This window comes from Tachyglossus aculeatus, chromosome 5 (assembly GCF_015852505.1).
Source record: "Tachyglossus aculeatus isolate mTacAcu1 chromosome 5, mTacAcu1.pri, whole genome shotgun sequence".
NCBI classification, from domain to species: Eukaryota; Metazoa; Chordata; class Mammalia; order Monotremata; family Tachyglossidae; genus Tachyglossus; species Tachyglossus aculeatus.
In genome coordinates, this window is record NC_052070.1 from 13446023 (window position 1) to 13473118 (window position 27096).

The following is a 27096-nucleotide window of genomic DNA, read 5'->3' on the forward strand; positions in this document are numbered from 1 at the left end:
ACATCAAACTGACACTCCTTACCATCAGCTTTAAAGCATTCACTCACCTTTCCTCCCCCTACTTTACCTCGTTGCTCTCCTACCAAAACCCAGGCTACACACTTAACTCGTCTAATGCCAATTTACTCACTGTCCCTCAATCTCAACTATCTCACCACCAACCTCTTGCCCATATGGTGCATCTGGCCTGGAATGCCTTTTTCCTTTATAGCCAACTGATGATGACTTGCCCCATCTTCAAAGCCTTATTCAAGGCAAGTCTCCTCCAAGAGGCTTTGCCAGACTAAGTCCTCACTTCCTTTTCTCCCACTCCATTCTATGCCACTCTTGAACTTGGGTTTGCACTTTTAAATCCACCTCTGCCTTAGGCCTACAACACTTGGTATATATCCATAATTCATTTAATTATATTAGCATGTCTCCCTCTTTAGACTGTAAGCTCACTGTGGGCAGGGAACCGTTACATTGTACTCTTCCAAGCACTTAGTATCATGCTCTGCTCACAATAAGCACTCCATAAATATGACTGATTGCTTCCGCAAACTCTATTTTACTCTACCCATCACTTAGCACAGTGCTCTGCAGACAATAGACTGTAAGCTCACTGAAGGCAACGATCATGTTTACTGACTATTTCACTGTACTCTCCCAAGTGCTTAGTACAGTGCTCTGCATTCAGTAAGTATTCAGTAAACACCAGTTATTTATTCCTTGGCTTTCTATATTTTTTTCTGCTGTCACCTCAATGGGAAGGCACTGTTATCACGACCACCAGCCAAGAAGTGAGAAGCAGCATGGCCTAGTGGAAAGAACACAGGCTTGGGAGTCAGGAGGACTTGAGCTTTAATCCTGTCTCTGCCACTTGTCTGCTGTGTGACCTTTGGCAGGTCACTTAACTTCCCTGTGCTTCAATTACCTCACCTGTAAAATAGGGATTGTGATAGTGAGCCATATGTGGGACGTACGCTGTGTCCGACCTGCTTATCTCATATCTTCCCCAGTGCTTAGTATAATGTCTGACTCATAATAACCGCTTAACAAATACCATTAAAAAAATCACTTATTTCTGCATCACATAGTGTCTATATGCTACTTGGTTTCCAAGAAAAAAAGGTTTAACTCTCCAAAACCAAAACTATACACAAAACGCAAGTTGTAAATGTGAAAATATGACACACCAACAGTAAGTGAATTCAATTTTGAACATATCAGGACATGATACCCTCAAGGCTAAATTTCAAGTACAATTATTGTTTTCTGGTGGCTCCAGAGTTAACACCTCACATGCCAGATGCCACTGTGGGTTTTGTTTGTTACTTGCAGCTCTACCAGACCTTGCTCAGAATGGATGGCTGTTAGGTCCTTTTATCAAACCTGTGGTTGGCTTTCTCCAAAAAAAAGAAAAAATGCTCCTGACCTTTTTTCAGCTCTCACTCATTAGCCCTGCTGTGTGTCAGTAATAAGGTCAACAAAGTAGATCAGGAGAGAACTTACAATCCATTTAAAGTAAAGGAAGCCAACCCTCGGGGTTTATTGGGGCCAGCTTTGGTTAAAGAACAGTTCACTCTCACAGTTTGAATTAGTTTCACCCAAGCTCTTGCCTCTTCTCCTACCACCCACTTCGGCACCCCGAAGCAACTCATTAGGGGACATTTTTAACCTTTAAAAGCTGCAAATCTGCATTTGAGACTGCTTTTTAAAACAGGGTCTTATTACAGCCTACAGCGACTGTTTTCCTAGCCTTGGTTTTTGGTTGCTTTAGCTACCACTCTGGCATTGTTAAACTCTGTTTCCTACTGTAAGGTCTGTAGAGATGTATGTTTTTCAGAGACGACATGATGAAAAGGCCTATAAAAATGGCCTCTTTTTGTACGATCACGGCATTTCAATTGTAAGCCCGAACGGTAGCGTTTGCTCTAAAGTGCCATTAAGCTCAAGGTTTCATCCCCAAGGCAGCTTCAATGTCAGACTCCTAAATGGAAACCAGTTCCTGCTAAAGTGGCCTGATTTTCAGTAGAGTCTCGTTCATTATGCCATTTAGATGAACTTACAAATTTGTGAAAGTGCTTTTTGGTACTTGACTTTTTAAAAATGGGAAGTCATAAATAACCATCTCGGTAGGGGACTAAACCTTACAAATACCATCTCGAGAACCTTAACATCTCCCTCGGGTTGTTTCTATTACCAATCCACCGAGCCTAGGCTATGAGATCCTCCAGGAAAATCACACCTCATTGCTCAATTACTTGAAATTTTCAAGGGGAATTTGGAATGAGGAAAATCTCTGGTTCCCCTTGAGGAACCAAGGTCCCAACAAACCTTAAAGAAACAAAATATTTCGATCCTTCTAGTTGCTCTGCAATTTCACATCTTTTCAAAAACAATTCTCTGGCTTCTAATCGTCTTCCTGCAGGCTGATGATTTGCCATCTGTGATTCAGATTGGAAGGGAAAAACAGGAACTCGGGATTCTGCTTTTCCGAGTCCCAGAAGTGACTGCAGGCACAGCCATTCTAAGTCATTCCAAGCCATTCCAAGTCATTCACAAGTCATTCCATCTTTCCAGGACTCACCTTTCCCAACTAAATGAAGTCTTAAAATAATAACACCGAGATGCTTTCCAGAGTTTTAAGATATTCATTCAATCGTATTTATTGAGTGCTTACTGTGTGCTGAGCACTGTACTAAGTGGTTGGGAAGAACAAGTTGGCAACATATAGAGATGGTCCCTACCCAACAACGGGCTCACAGTCTAGAAGGGGGGGCTTACAGTCTAGAAGTGCTCAAGAAATACGATTGAATGAATGAATGTATAAATGAATACTAAGTGCTGGGAAATAATCCCCAGGAAAGATATAACACAATACCTATTCCTCGGTAGGATCCTGGTCTATTAGGTCCCTACCATACCAGATTCTCTGGTCTCTGGAATCCTAGAAGACTTGGGCTCCCAGGAAGGGCGGCCAGCAGACAGACACCCATCTCCCCACCTCCTCACCTTGCCAACATTAAGGAAGGGCTTTAAGGAGCGAAGCCTATAGGGCTTGATTTCTTACTTGAGGGTGGTGAGTTCTGTGAGCGATGGCTGCGTGGCCTTGAGATAGCTCTCCCTTCGGGCAGCGATCTTTGGAGATGGTTTGGGGCTCGTGTCTGAGTCTCCGCTGTCCTCATCTCCCATGGCTTTGATATAACTGCCACTCCGCATTCTCCGGCAAGGGATTTCATCATCTTTGGCTCGTGGGGTGTACCCAGTCCATTCATCTTGAGGAACCTAGTTTAAAAAAAAAACAAAGCCATACAGTTCATTTAAAATGTCTTCCTCCTTTGGGTGGATTGATCATGGGATAGGTTAAGTCACCAGGCTAAACAAATTCAGACCCAAGGAATTTTCAGATCCCTATGATTTCTTTACCATATTAGGTTGGCTTTAACTTCCCTTCCAAATTCTAGAGTGAGTACCATCTCCGTTTAATTGAGAAACATTCTAAGCCATATTATTTCGATGTGATCCTCAGTATTGAGTGCTTATGTACAATGCTGGGGTAGTGGATAGAGCATGAGCTTGGGAGACAGAAGGTCATGGGTTCTAATCCAGACTCCATCACTTGTCTGTTATGTAACCTTGGGCAAGTCACTTCACTTCTCTGTGCCTCAGTTACCTCATCTGGAAAATGGGGATTGAAACTGTGAGTCCAATGTGGAACAGGGAATGTATCCAACCTGATATGCTTGTATCCACCCCAGTGCTCAATACAATGTCTGCCACATAGTAACTGCACAAATACCATTATTATTAGTAATAATAATAATGCTCTTCACACAATAAAAGCTCCGTGAATACACTTGATTGATTAACTGCTTCAATTATTTTACCCGTGAGTCAAAAAGATGGTGGGAAAATCGATTAATGACTTTTATTGACTGATTCATTCATTCATATTTATTGAGCACTTACTGTGTGCAGAGCACTGTACTAAGCACTTGGAAAGTACAGTACAGCAGTAAAGAGAGACAATCTCTGCCCATAACGGGCTCACAGTCTTGGGGTGGGGGAGGGCGTAAACTGGCACCAATATATATAAATAGCATTATAGATATATACATATATCCATAAGTGCTGTGGGGCAGGGAGAGGGGGAGAAGAGTAAAGGGAGTGAGTCAAGGTGATGTGGAAGGGAGGGGGAGCTGAGGAAAAGGGGGCTTATTGAGTGCTTCCTGATGCCCAGCCCTGTTCTAAGCATGTGCGAGGAACCACAGAGTAAGTAGACTCTATCTCTGCCTTCAAAGAACTTAAAATTTAGTGGATAAAGAAATGAGAATAACATTCGCAACAGGATACTCTCACTTCTGACGGAAGTAGTTGCATCTTTACCTATCAAATATGTGAATTTAGGATCAATTTATTAGACCTAGGTGGGGAGTAGGGGAGGGGGAAAGGAGAGGGTTAGTCTGAGAAAGGAACGGTCTCCCCGAACTCGCATTTTCCCCCTCTCCCTGTTGGATGCCTTTGGGAATGCTGACAAACCCTTCTCTCCCTTCTCAGATGGCTTTTTTGTGTACTCAGGCCCTGCTGGTCAGGGTGAGGGTTAATAAAAATAACAATAATTGTAGTATTTGTTAAGCGCCTACTTTGTGCCAGGCACTGTATTAAGCGCAGGGGTAGATACAAGTTTATCGGGTTGGACACAGTCCCTGTCCCACATGGGGCTCACCATCTCAATCCTTGTTTTACAGATGAGGAAACTGAGGCACAGAGAGTTGAAGTGATTTGCCCAAGGTTACAAAACAGAGAACTGATTGAGCAGGGATTAGGACCTGTGACCTTCTGACTCTCAGGTCTGTGTTCTATCCACTAGGCCACCGATAAATTATTTCATTTGGCAAAGAGGAGGAAAGGCACCGGAAAGGCCAAAGTGGATCCTGTGTCCCAGTGAAATAACTGAAACTATTGCTTTAGTAAGAACCACCAAGCGCTTAGTACAGTGCCCTGCACACATTAAATGCTCAATAAATACTATTGAATGAATGAATGAATGCATCGATCCAATCGGCTCACAAACATGTTTATAGTCTGAGTCACCAAACGCCAAAAGGAGGTTGAAAAGACGTCAGGCTTGGAGCCTGGATTCTGTGCTCGTAATGCGCTTCAATCTGTGAAGCACTTGAATCTGTGACTTTTGAGCATTTTATATTCACTCCACCCCAAACCCCACAGCACTTAGGTACATCTCTTTAAATTCTGTACTATAAATTATTGATTCATATCACTACCTGTCTCCCCCTCTAGACTGTAAGCTCATTATGGGCAGATAACGTATGTGTTGTCCTAACCCAAGTGCACAAAGTATATGCTCATTAAACACTATTGATTTATTGATTGATAATAGTAGGGTCAGTGAGTATTTAGAAAACACAACCTGCTGGTGGAAAGATAACATGGTTATAAAATATTCATTTATATTAATGATTGTCTCCTCTAGACTGCAAACTCATTGCGGGCAGGGGTTGCATATACCAATTCTTTTGTATTGAAGTCTCCCAAGTGCTTAGTACAGTGCTCTGCTCATGGTAAGCACTCAATAAATACCACTGATGATGATGATGATAATGATTTCTGAAAGGAGGGATCAGAACTTTCTAATCTTCTGGAGCTTTTTGAAGAAGTCAGCGAGCAAATGCCCGGTGTGGGCAGGGATTCTCTCTTTATTGCTGAATTGCACTTTCCAAGTGCTTAGTACAGTGCTCTGCACACAGTAAGCACTCAATAAATACAAATGAATGAAGTGAATAGGGTACAATAAGTATACATACTATATTTATTTTCAAAAGCCCCACCACCAGAAGCTCTAAAAAAATGATGAACAATCACTGATTGGAAGGACTCTTCTGCTGTGGGCAGGGTTGGGATAAACACCCCTTTTGCAGGATGGAGAAATGTAAAATTCTAGATCCCCCATTTATCTTACTAGGATCAGTCTTGTTTAGCCTCTTTGTCGATGATCTTTAAGGGGGAGTGTGCAGCGTGAAACTCCGAAGTTTGTAAATAACATCAAACTCTTCCAGGGAGTGAAATTCCATGCAGATGGAACTAAACCAAACAGCCCCAACCTCTCTCCTTCTCTGCAGTCTCACATTTCCTCCTATATTCAGGACTTTTATACTTGTGTGCCCTGCCAACACCCTGAATTTAGCATGTCCAAAAAAGAACTCCTCATCTTCCTAACCAGAGTCTCTCCTCCCTATTTCTTTCCCACCGCCTTAGGCAACATTGCCATGCTCCCTGTATCGCGACGCTATTAACTTGACATTATCCTCAACTCATCTCTCTCATTCATCCCACATAAGCAATTTGTCACAAATACTGTCGGTTCTACATTCGCAACACTACTAAAATCTACCCTTTTTCCTTCATCCAAACTGCTACTCTACTGATCCAAGCACATATCCTAACCCGCGTTGTCTATTACATGAGACTCCTTGCTGACCTCCCTGCCTCCTGTCTCTCCCCACTCCAGTCCACCCTTCACTCTGCTGCCTGGATCATTTTTCTACAAAAACGTTGTCCATGTTTCCTCATTCCTTCAGAGTGACTGCCCTTCCACCGCCACATCAAACAGAAACTCCTTGCCATCAACTTTAAATTGTTCTATCAGCTTTACTATGTGCAGAGCGCTGTACTAAACCCTAGGGAGAGAACAATACAAGATAATCAGCAGGTACGTTTCCTGCCCAAAATGAAATTATAGTCCTATCTTAAGTCTCCGATTTCATACTACAACTCAGCGCACGCACTCTGCTCTTTTAATGCCAATTATTCACCGTAAATTGATCTTGTCAACGTCGCCACCAACCCCTTGCCCAGGGTTTTCCCTCTGACCTGAAACTCTTTCATATAAGACAGACCACCCCTCTCCCCACTTTCAAAGCCTTATTAAAATCAAATCTCCAAAAGGTCTTCCCAGTCTAATTTCTATTTTCCTCTACTCCCTCTCTTTCTGCATCACCTATGCATATAAATCTATTTATATTGATGCTATTGATGCCTGTCTACTTGTTCTGTTTTGTTGTCTGGCTCCCCCCTTCTAGATTGTGAGCCCATTGTTGGGTAGGGATTGTCTCTTTTTGTTGCCAAATTGTACATTCCAAGAGCTTAGTGCAGTGCTCTGCATAGTAAGCGCTCAATAAATATGATTGAACGAATGAATGAATTTGGAAATGTACCTTTTAAAATTTTGATATTTTCCCCACCCTCTGCTCCAAGGCAATTATGTACATATCCATAATTCATTTTAATATCTGTCTCCCCATCCAGACTACACCCTTCAACTCCCTTCTGCCTCTCCCTGACTTGCTCTCTTGATTGCTCTCCCCTCCAAGCCCCACAGAACTTATGTCCATATCTGTAATTCATTAATTATTAATTAATGCCTGTTTCCCCCTCTAGACTATAAACTCACTGTGGGCAGGGAATGCATCTGTTCTATTGTATACTCTCGAGTGTTTAATACAGTGCTCTGCACACAGTAAGTGCTCCATAAATACAATCGACTGATTATACACTCCTTGTGGTCAGAGAACAAATCTACGAACTCTGTTGTATTGTATTCTCCCAAGAACTTAGTACACTGCTCTGCATACAGTAAGTGTCTAATAAATATCTTTAAGTGATTGATTGATAAATTGTTGTGAGGCATAGAAAGCCGAGTTAATGGGCTAAAAAACACAGATGAGCTCAGGTGTAGACAACTGCAAAATGATTTTCCTAGTGGAAAAGATTTGATATACAACTACATAATGCTTTCCATCGTGACCCTGGAAGGAATTATCAGCAACACTGTAATTGTTGTTTTAAATCACTGGTTCAGTATGTGGCATGGCAGAATGATGAAAATTGTGCTATTTAGTAAGCATTTACTATATCCCAAGCTCTGTGCTAAACGCTGGGATAAATACAATACAAACTGATTGGATACAGTCCCTGTCCCACCTGGGGCTTCCAGTCTGAGTGGGAGGGAGAACGAGGATTTCATTGCCATTTTACAGATGAGCTAACTGAGGCTCAGAGAAGCTAATCGATTAACCAATTTATTGAGTACTTACTTTGTGCAGAGCCCTGTACCAAGTGCTTGGGTGAGGACAATACAATCGAGTTGGTAGACACAGTCCCTGCCCACAATGAGCTTACAGTCTAGAAGCTTGTGATTTCCCCCAGATCACGCAAACAAGTGACAGAACCAGGATTAGAACCCAGGGACATTGAATACTAGGTCTCTATTCTTTCTACAGGAACATCTCATTCTCCAATTTAGTATTTGGGTAATAATAACAATAACAATAACAATGATGTTATTCATTGTTATTCAATGTTATTCATTGATGTTATTCCCCCCTCTAGACTGTGAGCCCGTTGTTGGGCAGGGATTGTCTCTCTTTGAATTGTACTTTCCAAGCACTTAGTACAATGCTCCGCACACAGTAAGCGCTCAATAAATACGATTGAATGAATGATGTCAATAATAAGAACATTAAGCCCCAGGGATCAACCAAATGCTGAGCGTCATCGAGAAACAGAAGATATAGTTATGGCACGACAGAAAATCCTGATATGCTCACCTCTGGCATCTCACAAAGGACAGGATGGAGCTGGAGGAGGTTCAGAGAAGGACAACCAAGATGATCAGGAAATGGCTAAGGCTCCTATTGAAGATAATTTTTTTAAACGGTATTTGCTGAGTGCTTTCTAAGTGCCAGACACCGCACTAAGCACACTGTATTAAGTACAAATTTATAAGGTTGGACACAGTCTCTGTCCTACATGGGGCTCACAGTCTTAAGCCACATTTTACAGTTGAGGGAACTGAGGCAGAGAATAATAATAATAATAATGACATTTATTAAGTGCTTACTATGTGCAAAACATTGTTCTAAGCACTGGGGAGGTTACAAGGTGTTCAGGTTGTCCCACAGGGCACTCACAGTCTTAATCCCCATTTTACAGATGAGGTAACTGAGGCACAGAGAAGTTAAGTGTCTTGCCCACAGTCACACAGCTGACAATTGGCAGAGCTGGGATTTGAATCCATGAACCCTGAATCCAAAACCTGTGTTTTTTCCACTGAGCCACGCGTGACTTGCCCATGGTCACTGAGGAAACAAGTGGCAGAGCTGGGATTTGAACACTGGTCTTTCAAAGTACAGCAAAGTACAGAGTACAGTGCTCTGCACATAGTAAGCGCTCAATAAATACGATTGATGATGATGGTCTTTCTTACTCCAGGGCTCACGTTTTGTCCATTAGGCCATGTTGCTTCTCAGAATGAGGCCTCCTCAACCTGCAAAGTCTGGCCTTTCTCAGTCCAGCCAGGCTGAGAGGTAAGGAAGATGGTTAGCGATTGAAAAATTAGGACACAGGAACAGCATCAGGGTGAAGTGAGACCCATTAAAGTCTGAGGGGGTCGTTTCAAAGCCGGAAATTAAAAGAGAGATGCCTCGCTCAGATGGAGGTCAGGTTGCAGAATTTGTTCCAACGGGCAGAAAAATTTCCGTTGCTTCAAGGAGGTTTTGGATAAACTTGAGGAAAAGCTGTCTACGTAGGGGCACTGGAGTGAAAGTTAGACACATGAAGGGGAAATATAAGGGATGCTAATGGTAATGATCACAATAATAATAATATCATCATCATCATCATCAATCGTATTTATTGGGTGCTTACTATGTGCAGAGCACTGTATTAAGTGCTTGGGAAGTACAAATTGGCAACATATAGAGACAGTCCCTACCCAACAGTGGGCTCACAGTCTAAAAGGGGGAGACAGAGAACAAAACCAAACATACTAACAAAATAAAATAAATAGAATAGATATGTACAAGTAAAATAAATAAATAAATAAATAGAGTAATAAATATGTACAAACATATATACATATATACAGGTGCTGTGGGGAAGGGAAGGAGGTAAGATGGGGGGATGGAGAGGGGCACAAGGGGGAGAGGAAGGAAGTAATTGTGGTATTTGTAAACGGTTTACTATTTGTCACACTTTGAGCTGGGGTAGATACAAGATCATCAGATCCCACAAGGGGATCACAATCTAAGTAGAAGGGAGAACAGGTATTGAATCATTTTGCAGGTGAGGGGACTGAGACACAGAGAAGTTAATCAATCATTTATTGAGAGCTTACTATGTGCAGAGCACTGTAATAAGCACTTAGGAGAGTACACTACAAAAGAACTAGCAGACACATTGCCTGACTACAATGAGTTTATAGTCTAGAAGTTGTGACAATAATAATAATAATAATAATGGCATTTTTTATGGCATTTATTAAGCGCTTACTATGTGCAAAGCACTGTTTTAAGTGCTGGGAGGTTACAAGGTGATTAGGTTGTCCCACGGGGGGCTCACAGTCTTAATCCCCATTTTACAGATGAGGTAACTGAGGCACAGAGAAGTTAAGTGACTTGCCCAAAGTCACACAGCTGACAGTTGGCGGAGTCGGGATTTGAACCCATGACCTCTGACTCCAAAGCCTCTGCTCTTTCCACTGAGCCATGCATGCTGCTTCTCCCAACTGTTAAGTAACTGTTAAGCACTTCCAATGTGCCAGCCACTGTTCTAAGTCCTGGGGTGGATACAAGCAAATCAGGTTGGACACATTCCCCGTCCCAAGAGGGGCTCACAGTCTCAATCCCCGTTTTACAGATGAGGTAACTGAGGCCCAGAGAAATGAAGTGACTTGCCTAAGGTCACACAGCAGATGAGTGGCCGAGCTGGGATTAGAACTCATGACCTTCTAACTCTCAGGCCTGTGGTCTATCCACTACGCCATGGTCACACACAGTAGGTAAGCGGTGGAGTAGGAATGAAACCCAGGTCCTTTGATGTTTCTTTTCTTAGGTGGTAAATCCCTAACCTCTAGGATGGCTGGCAAGGAGGGTAGTCATCACACAGTTCTTCGAAGCAGTACTGAGAGACAGGAGAGAAGGCTCGAAGGATGACTGATCTCACCTAATAATAATAATCATGGTATTTGTTAAGCGCTTACTATGTGCAAAACACTGTTCTAAGTGCTGGGGAGGTTACAAGATGATCAGGTTGTCCCACAGGGAACTCACAGTTTTAATCTCCAATTTGCACATGAGGTAAGTGAGGCACAGAGAAGTGAAGTGACTTGCTCAAAGTCACACAGCTGACAGTTGGCAGAGCCGGGATTTGAACCCATGACCTCTGACTCCAAAGCCCGGGCTCTTTCCACTGAGCCACGCTGCTTCTCCAATAATGACATTGCTCTTGCGCTCATTTGTGGAAATCCATTGCTCAAGCCGTGTCATTTCCATTCATGATTTAATATGTCACAGGAGAGCCGTACAATCCAACAGTCATTTTCCAGTTCATTAGAAAAACTCACATTAAATGAAAACATTACAACATTATAGTGATTTCATATGAGTTTCTGGAAAAGAAATAATTATCATGATAATGATGATGATCATTGTTAAGCTTTTAATATGTCCCAGGGGGATATAATGGAAAGATCACAGGGCTGGGAATCAGGGGATAGGGGTTCCTATGCCGACTCTGCCCCTTGCGCTGTGCGACCTTGAACATTCACTTAACTTCTCTGTGCCTCATGTTCCGCCACTGTAAAATGAGGATTCGATACCTGTCCTCCCTCCTATTTAGACTGTAGCCACATGTGGGACAAGGACAATGTCCGACATATTTATCTTCACTCTATCCCAGCATGCAGTCCATGTTTGGTACATATTAAGCACTTAATCAATCAATCAATCAATCAATCAATCGTATTTATTGAGCGCTTACTATGTGCAGAGCACTGTACTAAGCGCTTGGGAAGTACAGATTGGCAACACATAGAGACAGTCCCTACCCAACAGTGGGCTCACAGTCTAAAAGGGGGAGACAGAGAACAGAACCAAACATACCAACAAAATAAAATAGGATAGAAATGTACAAGTAAAATAAATAAATAAATAAATAAATAGAGTAATAAATATGTACAACCATATATACATATATACAGGTGCTATGGGGAAGGGAAGGAGGTAAGATGGGGGGATGGAGAGGGGGACGAGGGGGAGAGGAAGGAAGGGGCTCAGTCTGGGAAGGCCTCCTGGAGGAGGTGAGCTCTCAGCAGGGCCTTGAAGGGAGGAAGAGAGCTAGCTTGGCGGAGGGGCAGAGGGAGGGCATTCCAGGCCCGGGGGATGACGTGGGCCGGGGGTCGACGGCGGGACAGGCGAGAACGAGGTACAGTGAGGAGATTAGCGGTGGAGGAGCGGAGGGTGCGGGCTGGGCTGGAGAAGGAGAGAAGGGAGGTGAGGTAGGAGGGGGCGAGGTGATGGATGGACAGCCTTGAAGCCCAGGGTGAGGAGTTTCTGCCTGATGCGCAGATTGATTGGTAGCCACAGGAGATTTTTGAGGAGGGGAGTAATATGCCCAGAGCGTTTCTGGACAAAGATAATCCGGGCAGCAGCATGAAGTATGGATTGAAGTGGAGAGAGACACGAGGATGGGAGATCAGAGAGAAGGCTGGTGCAGTAGTCCAGACGGGATAGGATGAGAGCTTGAATGAGCAGGGTAGCGGTTTGGATGGAGAGGAAAGGGCGGATCTTGGCAATGTTGCGGAGCTGAGACCGGCAGGTTTTGGTGACGGCTTGGATGTGAGGGGTGAATGAGAGAGCGGAGTCGAGGATGACACCAAGGTTGCGGGCTTGTGAGACGGGAAGGATGGTAGTGCCGTCAACAGAGATGGGAAAGTCAGGGAGAGGACAAGGTTTGGGAGGGAAGACAAGGAGCTCAGTCTTCGACATGTTGAGCTTTAGGTGGCGGGCGGACATCCAGGTGGAGATGTCCTGAAGGCAGGAGGAGATGCGAGCCTGGAGGGAGGGGGAGAGAGCAGGGGCAGAGATGTAGATCTGGGTGTCATCAGCGTAGAGATGATAGTTGAAGCCGTGGGAGTGAATAATATAATAAATATAATAATAATAAATATAATAAATATTTAATAAATATAATAATAATACTTAATACTAATAATAATACTAATAATACTAATAATACTTAATACTTAATAAATATAATAATAATAATAATAATGATGATAATAATAATGATAATAATAGTATTTGTTAAGTGCTTACTCTGTGCAAAGCCCTTTTCTAAGTGCTGGGGAGGTTACAAGGCAATCAGTTGGCCCATGGGGGGCTCACGGTCTCAATCCCCATTTTACAGATAAGGTAACTGAGGCACAGAGAAGTTATGTGATTTGCCCAAAGTCACACAGCTGACAGTTGGTGGAGCCAGGATTTGAACCCATGACCTCTGACTCCAAAGCCAGTGCTCTTTCCACTGAGCCATGCTGCTTCTCTATAACAATAAAACTCTGGGGTAGATACAAGATAACCAGATTGGGCACAGTCCCTGTCCCACATGGGGCTCACAATGTAAGACAGAGGAAGAACAGATACAGAAGCCCTGTTTTACAGATGAAGAAACTGAAGCACAGGCAATTTAAGTGATTTATTCAAGGTCATACAACAGTCAAATGGCAGAGCTGGGATTAAAATCCAGGTCTTCAGACTCCCAAGACTGTGCCCTACGTCTCCCTGGGAAAATTGTTCCATTTTAGAGATGCTCCAATCGTTACTGGGCTTTTTTTATTCATTGATTGATTGATTAAAAAAATGGTATTTGTTAAGCACTTACTGTGTATCATTCATTCATTCATTCATTCAATCATATTTATTGAGCGCTTACTGTGCGCAAAGCACTGTACTAAGTGCTTGGGAAGTACAAGTTGGCAACATATAGAGACGGTCCCTACCCGACAATGGGCTCACAGTCTAGGAGGGGGAGACAGGCAACAAAAGAAAACTTGTGGACAGGTGTCAAGTCATCAGAATAAATAGAAGTAAAGCTAGATGCACATCATCAACAAAATAACGCTGTACTAAGCACTGGGATAGATAGAAGCAAATCGGGATGGACACAGTCCCTATCCCACATGGGGCCCACAGTCAATCCTCATATTACAGATGAGGTAACTGAGGCCCAGGGAATAATAATGATGGCATTTATTAAGCACTTACTATGTGCAAAGCACTGTTCTAAGCGCTGGGGAGGTTACAAGGTGATCAGGTTGTCCCACGGGGGGCTCACAGTCTTAATCCCCATTTTACAGATGAGGTTACAGAGGCACAGAGAAGTGAAGTTACTTGCCCAAGGTCACACAGCAGACATGGGGCAGAGCCAGGACTAGAACCCATGGCCTTCTGACTCAAAAGACCATGCTCTATCCACTACACCATACTGCTTCTTTGAATGGAGAGGTTAAATCTCGAAACACTAAAGAAAAGCCTTGCAATTTTATTTGCTATACTTTAGAGCACACCTGTCAGATTGATAAATTCATTTACTTTACCGAAGGGTCATTCTGGTGTGAAGGATCAAAAATAATGCTTTCAAGAGCTGCTGCTAATTGGAGCATCTTCGGGATCAATGGACGGTATCTCATAATGACCCTCCTGGGAGCTGTTAAAAGGTCAATGACTCCGATAATTAAATCATGGACAATGAAATCAAATCAAGTCCATTTCCTCCAATAGAGCCATGTTGGAATAAAAAAATATAACATCAACTGTTGCAAGATGTGACAGCAAAAAAAGGATTCCAGGGAAAATATTTGAATTTTTTTTTTTTGAACTCTTATTTGTTAAGCGATTATGGGCCAGGCACTATACTAAGCTCTGGGGAAGGTTCAAGATCACAAGGTTGGACACAGTCCCTGTTCCACGTGGGGCTCACAGTATCAATCCCCATTTTGCAGATGAGGGAATTGAGGCACAGTGAAGTGAAGTGACTTGCCCAAGGTCACACAGGAGAGAAGTGGTGGAGCAGAATTGGAACCCAGGTCCTTCTGACGCCCAGGCCTGGGCTCTTCGTGCTCTTGGTAGCAATCAGAGAAGGGGAACAGAGACAACTGAAATCCACAGGTAAACCAGAAAACCAGAGTTATAACCTTCTCCTCCTCTAAATCTTGTATGCTCACACAAAGAAAAATGGAGAAATATGGAGAAGTAGCATGGCCTACTCAATCAATCAATCAGTGGTGTTTTTGAGTACTTACTATATACAGAGCACTGTGAGCTTGTTGTGGGCAGAAATGTGTCTGTTGTTATATTGTACTCTCCCAAGCGCTTAATACAGTGCTTTGCATACAGTAAGTGCTCAATAAATACAATTGATGATTGAATAAATTTGGGTGACACAATCCCTGCCTATAAGGAGGATCAATGTGGCCTAGTGGAAAGCACATAAACTGGGAGTCAGAGGACCTGTGTTCTAATTCTGAGTCTGTTGCTTATTTTCTGTGTTACCCTGGGCAAGTCACTTCACTTCTCTGTGCCTCAGTGACCTCATCTGTAAAATTGGGATCAAGACTTTGAGACCCATATGGGACACGGACTGTGTTCAACCTGATTACCTTATATCTATCCCCAGCGCTTAGTACAGTGCCTGGCACATAGTAAGTGCTTAGCAAATACCATAGAAAAAAGGGAGGCTGCCTCAGCCCTACCTTCCTTGCCCATGATGATAGACTGTGTTTATCATCTTCTAGACTGTGAGCTCACTGTTGGGTAGGGACTGTTTCTATATGTTGCCAACTTGTACTTCCCAAGCGCTTAGTACAGTGCTCTGCACACAGTAAGCGCCCAATAAATACGATTGATTGATTGATTGATTGTTGAGGAGGAGGCTGGCTAGGGATCTGGAGCATAAAATGGGATCCAGGCTCCCAGTCTCTCAGCCACCCAGCCAGCCAAGAACCTGCTCATGGAAATCCCGACTTCTGGCAGCCAGACGTCTTCCAAGTGTTCTCCTCACTGCCTTGCTCCAAGGCCTTAAAGAACCGAGATCTCTGTACCTGTCTCTCTCCTCTCCCTCATCCCAATCCCTGCCTCTGGCCTGGAATGCCCTCCCTCCTCATATATGCCAGACAATTACTCTGCTCCCTTTCAAAGCCTTATTGAAGGCCTCCAAGAGGCCTTCCCTGACTAAGCCCTCTTTTTCTTTTCTTCCACTCCACTCTGTTATGCCTTGACTTGTTCCTTTTATTCATCCCCCCTCCCAGCCCCATAAGATTCAATCGTATTAATTGAGCACTTACGGTATGCAGGACATTGGACTAAGCTCTTGGGAGAGGACACTAGAACAATAAACAGACACATTCCCAGCCCACAATGAGCTTATGGTCTAGGGGAGAAGACAGACATTAATAGAAATTGATAAATGACACATAAGGATCTAAGTGCTGTGGGACTGGGAGGAGAAAATGAAGACTTGGGCAAGTGTCTCATCCACCTCAATTCACCGAATTAAACCAGGCCCTCTGACATCAGCTGGTAACCCCTCCCATCGACTCCCAACCCGCCATTCCAACCTGTGACTCTCAGATGGTCTCCCAAATTTCCCCCATTGGCATTCTGGAAGCTGGCCGGCTCCTCACCCTTCTCTCCTTACCCAGGACATTAGCTGAGAAAGTTTTCTGGCCCCTTGCAAATCTCTCCATCTAAGTTTCTTCATCCTCCGCCCCATCTGTCATTTATTTATGTATATTAAGGTCCGTCTCCCTCTCTAGATTGTAAACTCGTTGTGGGCGGGAAATGTGTCTGTGATATTGTACTCTCCGAAGTGCTCAGTACAGTGTTCTGCACACAGTAAGGGCTCAATAAATACGACTGACTGACTGACTAAAGTCTGTTGCAGACCTGGATTTGAGTCACTGGTGATGAACAAGCCCAGACTTTGGCTCTTGCAGGGGGGTTGGGGGACAGAAAACTGACACACGACAACAGCAGCTACAGGAGGAAGAAGTTGTCAAGAGATAGTGGAGGCATCTGTCACCAGAAAGGATACAGCTCAGAGAAGAGCTTTAGCAGAAGGGAGGGAAGAAGGATGCAGCGTTACTGGGGCTGGGAGGCTGGGAGGCTACTCTAGAAGGCAGATCTAGTCTTGCCATTTCTGGGGAGAAACTTGTTTAGAAAAAATAAAATAAAATGAGCAGGCTACTTTTTTCACCTGTAATCAAAGACCCAAAGGAATTTCCCACGTGCAGTGATTCCGACGTAAATACCGCTGAGCCTTTAAAACCACAGTCGAGCGGAGCGACAGACAGTAAAATACACGTAAGTGCTATGGTGGATACGTGTGACTGAATAACCAAGTGTTTTTGGTGATGCCGAATTGCTGAAGTGGGAATTAGGGGGATACAGGGTAGGGATTTGAGGAATTAATCGGGGAAGGTCTCCTGGTGGAGATATGATTTCAAAAGGGCATTGTCACCGGGGAATTCATTCATTCATTCATTCAATCGTATTTATTGAGCTCTTACTGTGTGCAGAGCACTATACTAAGCGCTTAGGAAGTACAAGTTGGCAACATAGAGACAGTCCCTACCCAACAGTGGGGCTCACAGTTTAGACGGGGGAGACAGAGAACAAAACAAAACATATTAACAAAATAAAATAAATAGAATAAATATGTACAAATAAATAAATAAATAAATAGAGTAATAAATACATACAAACATATATACATAAATATAGGTGCTGTGGGGAGGGGCAGGAGGTAAGGCGGGGGGATGGAGACAGTTGTCTGCCAGATTCAAAGATGGGGGAGAGGAATCCCAGGGGGTGTGACAAAGAGGTTAGTGGTGAGAGATGTAACAGCCTCCTTGCTGACCTCCATGCCTCCTGTCTCTCCCCACTCCAGTCTATACTCCACTCTGCTGCCGGCATCTCAGATTGTCTTTGTCCAGAAACGCTCTGGGCATGTTACTCCCCTCCTCAAAAATTTCCAGTGGCTACCAATCAATCTGTGCATCAGGCAGAAACTCCTCACCCTGGGCTTCAAGGCTGTCCATCACCTCACCCCCTCCTACCTCACCTCCCTTCTCTCCTTCTCCAGCCCAGCCTGCACCCTCCACTCCTCTGCCGCTAATCTCCTCACCGTGCCTCGTTCTCTACTGTCCCGCCATCGACCCCCGGCCTGGAATGCCCTCCCTCTGCCCATCCGCCAAGCTAGCTCTCTTCCTCCCATCAAGGCCCTACTGAGAGCTCACCTCCTCCAGGAGGCCTTCCCAGACTGAGCCCCTTCCTTCCTCTCCCCCTCGTCCCCCTCTTCATCCCCCCATCTTACCTCCTTCCCTTCCCCACAGCACCTGTATATATGTATATATGTTTGTACATATTTATTACTCTATTTATTTATTTATTTATTTATTTTACTTGTACATATCTATTCTATTCATTTTATTTTGTTAGTATGTTTGGTTTTGTTCTCTGTCTCCCCCTTCTAGACTGTGAGCCCACTGTTGGGTAGGGACTGTCTCTATGTGTTGCCAACTTGTACTTCCCAAGCGCTTAGTACAGTGCTCTGCACACAGTATGCGCTCAATAAATGCGATTGATTGATTGATTGATTGATTGATTGCATCATTTTCCTGCAAAAACGCTCAGGCCATGTTTCCCCACTCCTCAAGAAACTCCAGTGGTTGCCCATCCACCTCCACATCAAATGGAAACTCCCCACCATTGGCTATGAAGCACTCAATCTCCTCGCCCCCTCCTATGCCACCTTGCTACTCTCCTCCTATTACCCACCTGCAAACTTCGTTCCTCTAATGCTAACCTTCTCATTCTACCCTCGATCTCATCTATCTCACCCCCAACCTCTCACCCACACCCTCCCTCTGACTTGGAACACCCTCCCTCTTCATACCCGACAGATAATTGCTCTCCCCGACCTCAAAGTCTTATTGAAGGCACATCTCCTCCAAAAAGCCTTCCTTGACTAAGCCCTCCTCTTCTTTTCTCCCACGCCCACTGTGTCACCCTGTTTGCTCCATTCATTCATCCTCCTTCCCCTCCCCACAGCACATATGTATATATCTGAATATAACTGGAATTTATTTATTTGTTTATTTTAATATCAGTCTCCCCCTCTAGACTGTGAGCTCATTGAGGACAGGGAATTGGTCTGTTTGTTGTTATATTGTATTCTCCCAAGCACTGAGTACAGTGCTTTACACACAGTAAGTGCTCAATAAATATGACTGAGTGAAAGAATGAGAGATGAGAATGAGGGACATTGTGAAGATTGTCTTGAGAGGAACCAAGGTGTAATCTGGGGTGTTGTGGGAGAGGAGCAAGGATAAGGAGGGAGGAGATTGTTGACTAAGTAGCTTAAAGGCACAAGAAACAACACAGCCAGATGCCTCCCGTGCTTAGTACAGTGCCTAGCACATATTTAAGCACTTAACAAATATTATTATTATTATTATTATTATTATTATTATTATTATTATTATTATTGGCTAGAGCCAATAATTATTATTGGCTGGGTGTCAGAAGGACCTAGGTTCTAATCCCCACTCCTCCACTTATCTGCTATGTGACCTGGGAAAGTCACTTCACTTCTCAGTTACCTTTTCTGTGAAATGGGGATTAAGACTGAACACCGTAAGCGCTCAATAAATATGATTGAATGAATGAATGACTGTGAGCCCCATGTAGGACACAGACTGTGTCCAAACCAATTTGCTTGTATTCACCCCAGCAATTAGTACAGTGCCTGGCACAAAGTAGGCACTTAACAAATACCATAATGATTATTATTATAATGACTGGTCTGAAGTTTCTGCTTGAGGCCAATCAATCAATCAATCCATCAATCGTATTTATTGAGCGTTTACTGTGTGCAGAGCACTGTACTAAGCGCTTGGGAAGTACAAGTTGGCAACATATAGAGACAGTCCCTACCCAACAGTGGACTCACAGTCTAAAAGAAGAAGAGGCCAAGAAGAAGGGGTGCAGAGAAGCAGCGTGGCTCAGCGGAAAGAGCACAGGCTTTGGAGTCAGAGGTCAGGGTTTCAAATCCTGGCTCTGCCAGTTGTCAGCTGTGTGACTTTGGGCAAGTCACTTAACTTCTCTGTGCCTCAGTTACCTCATCTGTAAAATGGGGATTAAGACTGTGACCCCTCCGTGGGACAAACCGATCACGTTGTAACCTTCCCAGAGCTTAGAACAGTGCTTTGCACATAGTAAGTGATTAATAAATGCCATCATTATTATTATTAAGTGGTAACCATTGGAGCTTTTTGAAGAGCAGGGGAGATGTGCCTGGAACGAATGGCACAAAATCAGTAGGAGGCAATGCCTGACTGAACAAAGTGAACCAAAAAAGGAACCCAAAGCAACCCATCTGGCCTAAGGAACTTGCCATTTCAGGGAGAGCTGATATCATATCCTACTTTAGCAGCTGGTAGCCTCTACAGAACTCTTTTGTTGTGGTTTCATTATATGGTACGTGATTCCAGAGAAATAAAATCCTTTAGAAGCAACTCAGATCAGTTTATTGACATCTCGGACTGCATTTTATCAAACGAAACCCTCAACTTGAGTCAGTGGAAAAGTCATTTGCTTTCACCTTTGACACATTTTCTCTCATATCAAAATATTTTCTCTTTGTGGAAACAAAAATTGAGAAATGAGTGGACATTCTTTTCAATGCAAATGACATCTTCCGCATTTTCAGGGATCTGTAAGATACTCATGTGGTGGGGAACATACTAATGATAATAATAATAATATTCATTAAGCATGTATTGTGCGTGAAGCACTGTACTAAGAGCTACTGAGAGCTCACCTCCTCCAGAAGGCTTTCCCAAACTGAGCCCACTTTTTCCTCTCCTCCTCCCCATCGCCCCACCTTACCTCCTTTCCCTCCTCTCAGCACTTATATATATATATATATAAGCGCTTTGTACAGTGCTCTGCACACAGTAAGTACTCAATAAATGATTGAATGAATGCATATATATATGTACAGATTTATTATTCAATTTATTTTACTTGTACATATTCACTATTGTATTTATTTTGTTAATGATGTGCATATAGCTTTAATTCCATTTGTTCTGGCGATTTTGACACCAGTCTACATATTTTGTTTTGTTGTCTGTCTCCCCCTTATAGACTGTGAGCCCATTGTTGGGTAGGGACCATCTCTATATTCACTCATTCATTCAATCATATTTATTGAGCGCTTACTGTGTGCAGAGCACTGTACTAAGCGCTTGAGAAGTACAAGTTGGCAACATATAGAGACAGTCCCTACCCAACAGCGGGCTCACAGTCTAGAAGGAGGAGACGGACAACAAAACAAAACATATTAACAAAAGAAAATAAATAGAATAAATATGTACAAATAAAATAAATAAATAAATAGAGTAATAAATATGTTCAAACATATATACATAAATACAGGTGCTGTGGGGAGGGGAATGAGGTAAGGCGGGGGGATGTTGCCGACTTGTACTTCCCAAGTGCTTAGTACAGTGCTCTGCACACAGTAAGCACTCAATAAATATGATTGAATGAATGAATGAATGAATGAATGAAGAGCTAGGATAGATGCAGAAGCAGCACCACGTAGTGGATAGAGCCCGGGCTTGGGAGTCAAAAGGTCATGAGTTCGAATCCCAGCTCCGCCACTTGTCTGCTGTGTGGCCTTGGACAAATCACCTCACATCTCTGTGCCTCATTTCTCTAATTTATAATCCCTATTTATTTATTTTATTTGTACATGTTTATTCTATTTATTTTATTTTGTTAATATGTTTGGTTTTATTCTCTGTCTCCCCCTTCTAGACTGTGAGCCCACTGTTGGGTAGGGACCATCTCTATATGTTGCCAACTTCCCAAGCACTTGGTACAGTGCTTTGAACACAGTAAGCACTCAATAAATACGATTGAATGAATGATAATTTGTAAAATGGGGATTAAGACTGTGAGCCCTAAACGGGACAGGGACTGTCTCCAATCCAATTTGCTTGTATCCACCTCAGCGTTTAGTACAGTGCTTGGCAAATAGCACTTAACAAATACCACAATTATTATTATTATTATTATTATTATTATTATTACAAGATAATCACATTGTAAATCTCATGCAGGGTTCACAGTAGAAGGAGAACACTTTACAGATGAGGAAACTGAGGTGCTGATTAATGAGTTAACTCCTTATCTTCCCACCCTAACCCTGTCCTTCCCCTGACTTTCCCATCATTGGAGACGGTACCACCATCTGTCCTGTCCTACAAACCCGTAATCTTGGCATTATCCTTGACTCCTCTCTCTCATTCAACCCTCATATTCAATCCATCACTAAATCCTGTCGGGGTCACTCTGGAGTATCAGTAAAATCCACGCTTTCTCTCCATCCAAACCGCTACCACAGAAATACAATCACTTGTTCTATCCTGCCTGGATCAGCCTCCCTGTTGACCTCCCAGCCTCCTTTCTCTTCCCACTCCAGTCTATACTTCACTCTGATGCATGGGTCATTAGCGTGGCTCAGTGGAAAGAGCCCGGGCTTTGGAGTCAGTGGTCATGGGTTCAACTCCCGGCTCCACCCATTGTCAGCTGTGTGACTTTGGGCAACTCACTTAACTTCTCTGTGCCTCAGTTACCTCATCTGTAAAATGGGGATTGATGTAAGCCCCCCGTGGGACAGCCTGATCACCTTGTATCCTCCTCAATGCTTAGAACAGTGCTTTGCACATAATAAGCACGTAATAAATGCCATTATTATTATTATTATTATTATTATTATAACATGGATGCTCAGGACATGTCATCCCCCTCCTCAAAAATCTCCAGTGGTTGTCCATCTACCTCCGCATCAAACAAAAGCTCCTCACCACTGGCTTTAAAGCAGTCCACCACCTTGCCTCCTCCTACTTCAACTCGCTGCTCTCCTTCTACAACCCAGCCCGCACAATCAATCAATCTTATTTATTGAGTGCTTACTGTGTGCAGAGCACTGTACTAAGCACACACTTCACTCCTCTAGAGCTAACCTTCTCACTGTGCCTCGATCTCACTTACTTGGCTGCAGACCCCTCGCCCACATCCTGCCTCTAGCCTGGAATGCCCTCCCTCCTCAAATCTGAAAGACAATTATTCTCCCTTGCTTCAAAGCCTTATTGAAGGCAGATCCTCTCCAAGAGGGCTTCCCAGACTAAGCCCCTCCTTTCCTCTTCTCCCACTCCCATCTGCATCACCCTGACTTGCTCCCTTTGTTTCCCCCCACCCTCCCAGCCTTATGTACATATCTATAATTTATTTATTCATATTGATGTCCGTCTCCCCCCCTCTAGACTCTAAGTATGTTGTGGGCAGGGAATGTGTCTGTTTATTTTTGTATTGCACTTTCCCAAGTGCTTAGTACTTAGTAAATCTGATTGAATTGAATTGAAAGACTTGTCCTGTGTCACCTGGGAGACAAGTGCCAAAGCCAAGATTAGAATCCAGGCTCCTTGGGATTCCCAGGCCTGTGCTTTTTTCATTAGGCTACGCTGAATGGGACACTATAGACAAAACCTGCCAATTATCTGCCCCATCAACTAATCAATCAGTCCTAATTATTGAGCACTTATTGTGTGTAGAGCACTTGTACTGAGTTTAGGAGAGTACAGTATAACAAAGTTGGTAGACAAGTTTCTGCTCACAACAAGTTCAGAATCTACAGTGGTCCTACCTTAAATAAATTTAGCTCAAAACATGACACTTTACAGAGGCATAATCTCCTAGTAAGATGATTCAAAGTAAACAGTTTGCTACCAGGGTGGCATGCCGTGACTTACAAACAGCAGAAAAGGTACACTTTTTTTTTTGTATAACAGGGAAATGCATGAAATATCAATCCCAATAAACCAAAGTCTGGATAGGCTACAGCACCTGGAATGAGATTTTACCACACAAACACGATGTGCTTTAACTGTAATTATGTTCCCTACGTGGGCAGGCTTCTGACATTCTAACGGGGGAATGTTGGTTAGAGAGAAGGAATGAACGGGAGGAAAAAAAGTTACTGCGTTTCTGCCAGAGATCCCAACCTCCTTAGAAATAACAATCCTCTACCTGGCAAAGCAAGGATGCTCAAAACGTTTGAAGTAGTTGCCTGAGAAAGAAGGCAACTGCTTTTGTCTTAGTTGATACAGCACAGGCCTGGGAGGTAAAAAGACTTGGGTTCTAATCCTGGCTCTGCAAAATGTCTGCTCTGGGGTACTTCACTTCACCTGTCTGTGCCTCGGTTCCCTCATCTGATAAATAGGGATTAAAACTGTGAGCCCAGCCTGGGACATGGACTGTGCCCAAACTGATTAGCTTATATCAAACCCAGTGCTTAGTACAGTGCCTGACAGATAGTAATTGCTTAAAAAATACCATAAAAAATTATATGAAAATTGGAAAGACAAATGGGTTAGGATACAGATATTTAGGTTTCCTGGTAATCAATCCATGGTATTTATTGAGGACTTAGCATCTGCAAAGCACTGTACTAAGCCCATGGGAGAATGCAAAATTCAAATGAGAATTTAATTTCTAAATGATATAAGTAGAAGCACAGACCTGGATGTGCGGGTCTTTCTTTGATAGTGACTCATTTCCCCTCCATCCAAATCATGTTCACATAAATCTCTTTGATCCAGAAAGGGTTGAGATGGACCTCATACTGGAGGAATGGATTTTCTAGAGAGAAGAGCTCTGTTTGAATAGAGGGGTTTCCCCTCCATGTCAGAGAATCACATAACCCTAGCCCGAACCTCCTGTCCTGCTTGGGAACTGTTCAAAATAATAATAATTGTGGTACTTGTTAAGTGCCTATTTTGTGTCAAGTGCTGTACTAAGTGCCGGGATAGATCATCATCATCAAACGTATTTATTGAACGCTTACTATGTGCAGAGCACTGTACTAAGCGCTTGGGAAGTACAAATTGGCAACATGTAGAGACAGTCCCTACCCAACATTGGGCTCACAGTTTAAAAGATAGATACAAGATAATCAGTCAGTGGTATTTATTGAGAGCTTACTGGGTGAAGAACACTGTACGAAGCACACAGGAGAAGCAGCATGGCTCAGTGGAAAGAGCCCTGGCTTTGGAGTCAGAGGATATGGGTTCAAATCCCAGCTCCGTCAATTGTCCGCTTTGTGACTTTGGGCAAGTCACTTAACTTCTCTGGGCCTCAGTTACCTCATCTGTAAAACGGGGATTAAGACTGTGAGCCCTCCGTGGGACAACCTGATCACCTTGTAACCTCCCCAGCGCTTAGAACAGTGCTTTGTACATAGTAAGCGCTTAATGAATGCCATCATTATAATTATTATTACAATACAACTGAGTTATAGCCGTGTTCCCTGCCCACAAAGAACTTACAGTCTAGAGGGGGAGTCAGACATTAAAATAAATGAATTATGAATATGAACATACCTAATAAGAATAATAATAATTAAGGTATTTGTTAAGCACTTACTAGGTGCCAAGCACTATTCTAAGCGCTGGGGTAGATACAAGGTAAATCAGGTTGGACACAGTCCCTGTCCCACAAGAGGTTCTTGTCAGAGTTGCCTGCGACTCGTAGTGATGTCATGGACACAGCTCTTCCAGAACGCCCCACCTCCATCTGCAACCGTTCCTGTAGTGGATCCACAGAGTTTTCTTGGTAAGAACCCAGAAGTGGTTGACCATTGCCTCCTTCCGCGCAGTCAACTTGAGTCTCTGCCCTCGACTCTCTCCCGTGCTGCTGCTGCCCAGCACAGGTGAGTTTTGACTTGTAGCCGATTGCCGGCCACTCGCTAGCCACTGCCCAAACTAGGAATGGAATGGGTAGGCCTCAGTTCGACTCTCCCTCCCATAGTCGAGACTGGTAGAGGACTGGAAACTCTCCAGGTGCCACCCTGAGAGGGGGCACATGAGGTTCACATACTCTTAATCCCCATTTTACAGATGAGGAAACTGAGGCCCAGAGAAGTTAAATGACTTCCCCAAGGTCACACAGCTGACAAGAGGCAGAGTCTGGATTGGAACCCATCATCATCATCAATCGTATTTATTGAGCGCTTACTATGTGCAGAGCACTGTACTAAGCGCTTGGGAAGTACAAATTGGCAACATATAGAGACAGTCGCTACCCAACAGTGGGCTCACAGTCTAAAAGACTAAAACCCATGACCTCTGACTCCAAAGCCTGGGCTGTTGCCACTAGGCCATGCTGCTGTGGGGCTGAAAGTGGGGAGAATAGCAGGTACTTAAATCAGTCGATGGTGTTTATTGAGCGCTTACTATGAACCGAGCACTGTACTAAGTGTTTGGGAGAGTACACTAGAATAGAATTAGCAGACACATTTCCTGCCCACGATGGGCTCCCAGTCTAGGGTACAGACCCAAGTGCAGTGATAACAGTAAAGCAGGAAGGAGTAAGGAAAAAGAGGTCTTAACTGGGGAAGACCTCTTGGAGGAGATATGACCTCAATAAAGCTTTGAAGTTGGGGAGTGTGGTGGACTTGAGGATATGATAACCATCATCATCATCACCATCATAACTGTGGTATTCATTAAGCACTTACTATGTGACGAGCATTGTACTAAGCCCAGGGGTGGATACAAAATAATCAGATCCCACTTGGGGCTCACACTTTTAATAGGAGGGAGAATAGGTATTGAATCCCCAACTTGCAGATGAGGGAACTGAGGCACAGAGAAGTGAAGTGACTTGCCAAGGTGATACAGAAGACAAGTGGAGGAGCCGGGGTAAAACCCAAGGGTTCTTCACTTGGCCAACCTGCTTCTTGAATTGGGGGTGTTGGAAATTAATCAGGGAAGAGAATAACTTCCTCCCAGACAGTAATAATGGTAATAATATTTGTTAAATGCAGACTATGTGCCAGGCACTGTACTAAGCACTGGGGTAGATACCATCCTCCTGAGGATCTCCCATCCTCCTGTCTCTCCCTGCTTCAGTCTATTCTTCACCCTACTGTCCAGATTATCTGTCTACAGAAACACTCTGGGCATGTCATCCCCCTCCTCAAAAATCTCCAGTGGTTGCCTATCAACCTACAAATCAAGCAAAAACTCCTCACTCTTAGTTTCAAGACTCTCCATCACCTCGCTCCCTTCTCTACCTCACCTCCCTTCTCTCCTTCTCCAGCCCAGCCCGCACCCTCCGCTCC

General features: G+C 43.6%; 1 protein-coding gene across 6 annotated transcripts in view; it reads right to left on the reverse strand.

The window, feature by feature from the left end:
* Positions 1-27096, reverse strand: part of DLGAP1 (DLG associated protein 1) — a 1082148-nt gene that overhangs the window by 360585 nt on the left and 694467 nt on the right. For all 6 annotated transcript variants that reach the window (XM_038747081.1, XM_038747079.1, XM_038747080.1 and 3 more), the window contains one exon: positions 3056-3270. In XM_038747081.1, coding sequence (XP_038603009.1) covers positions 3056-3270 — 215 coding nt within the window. The remainder of the gene's footprint in view (positions 1-3055; positions 3271-27096) is intronic.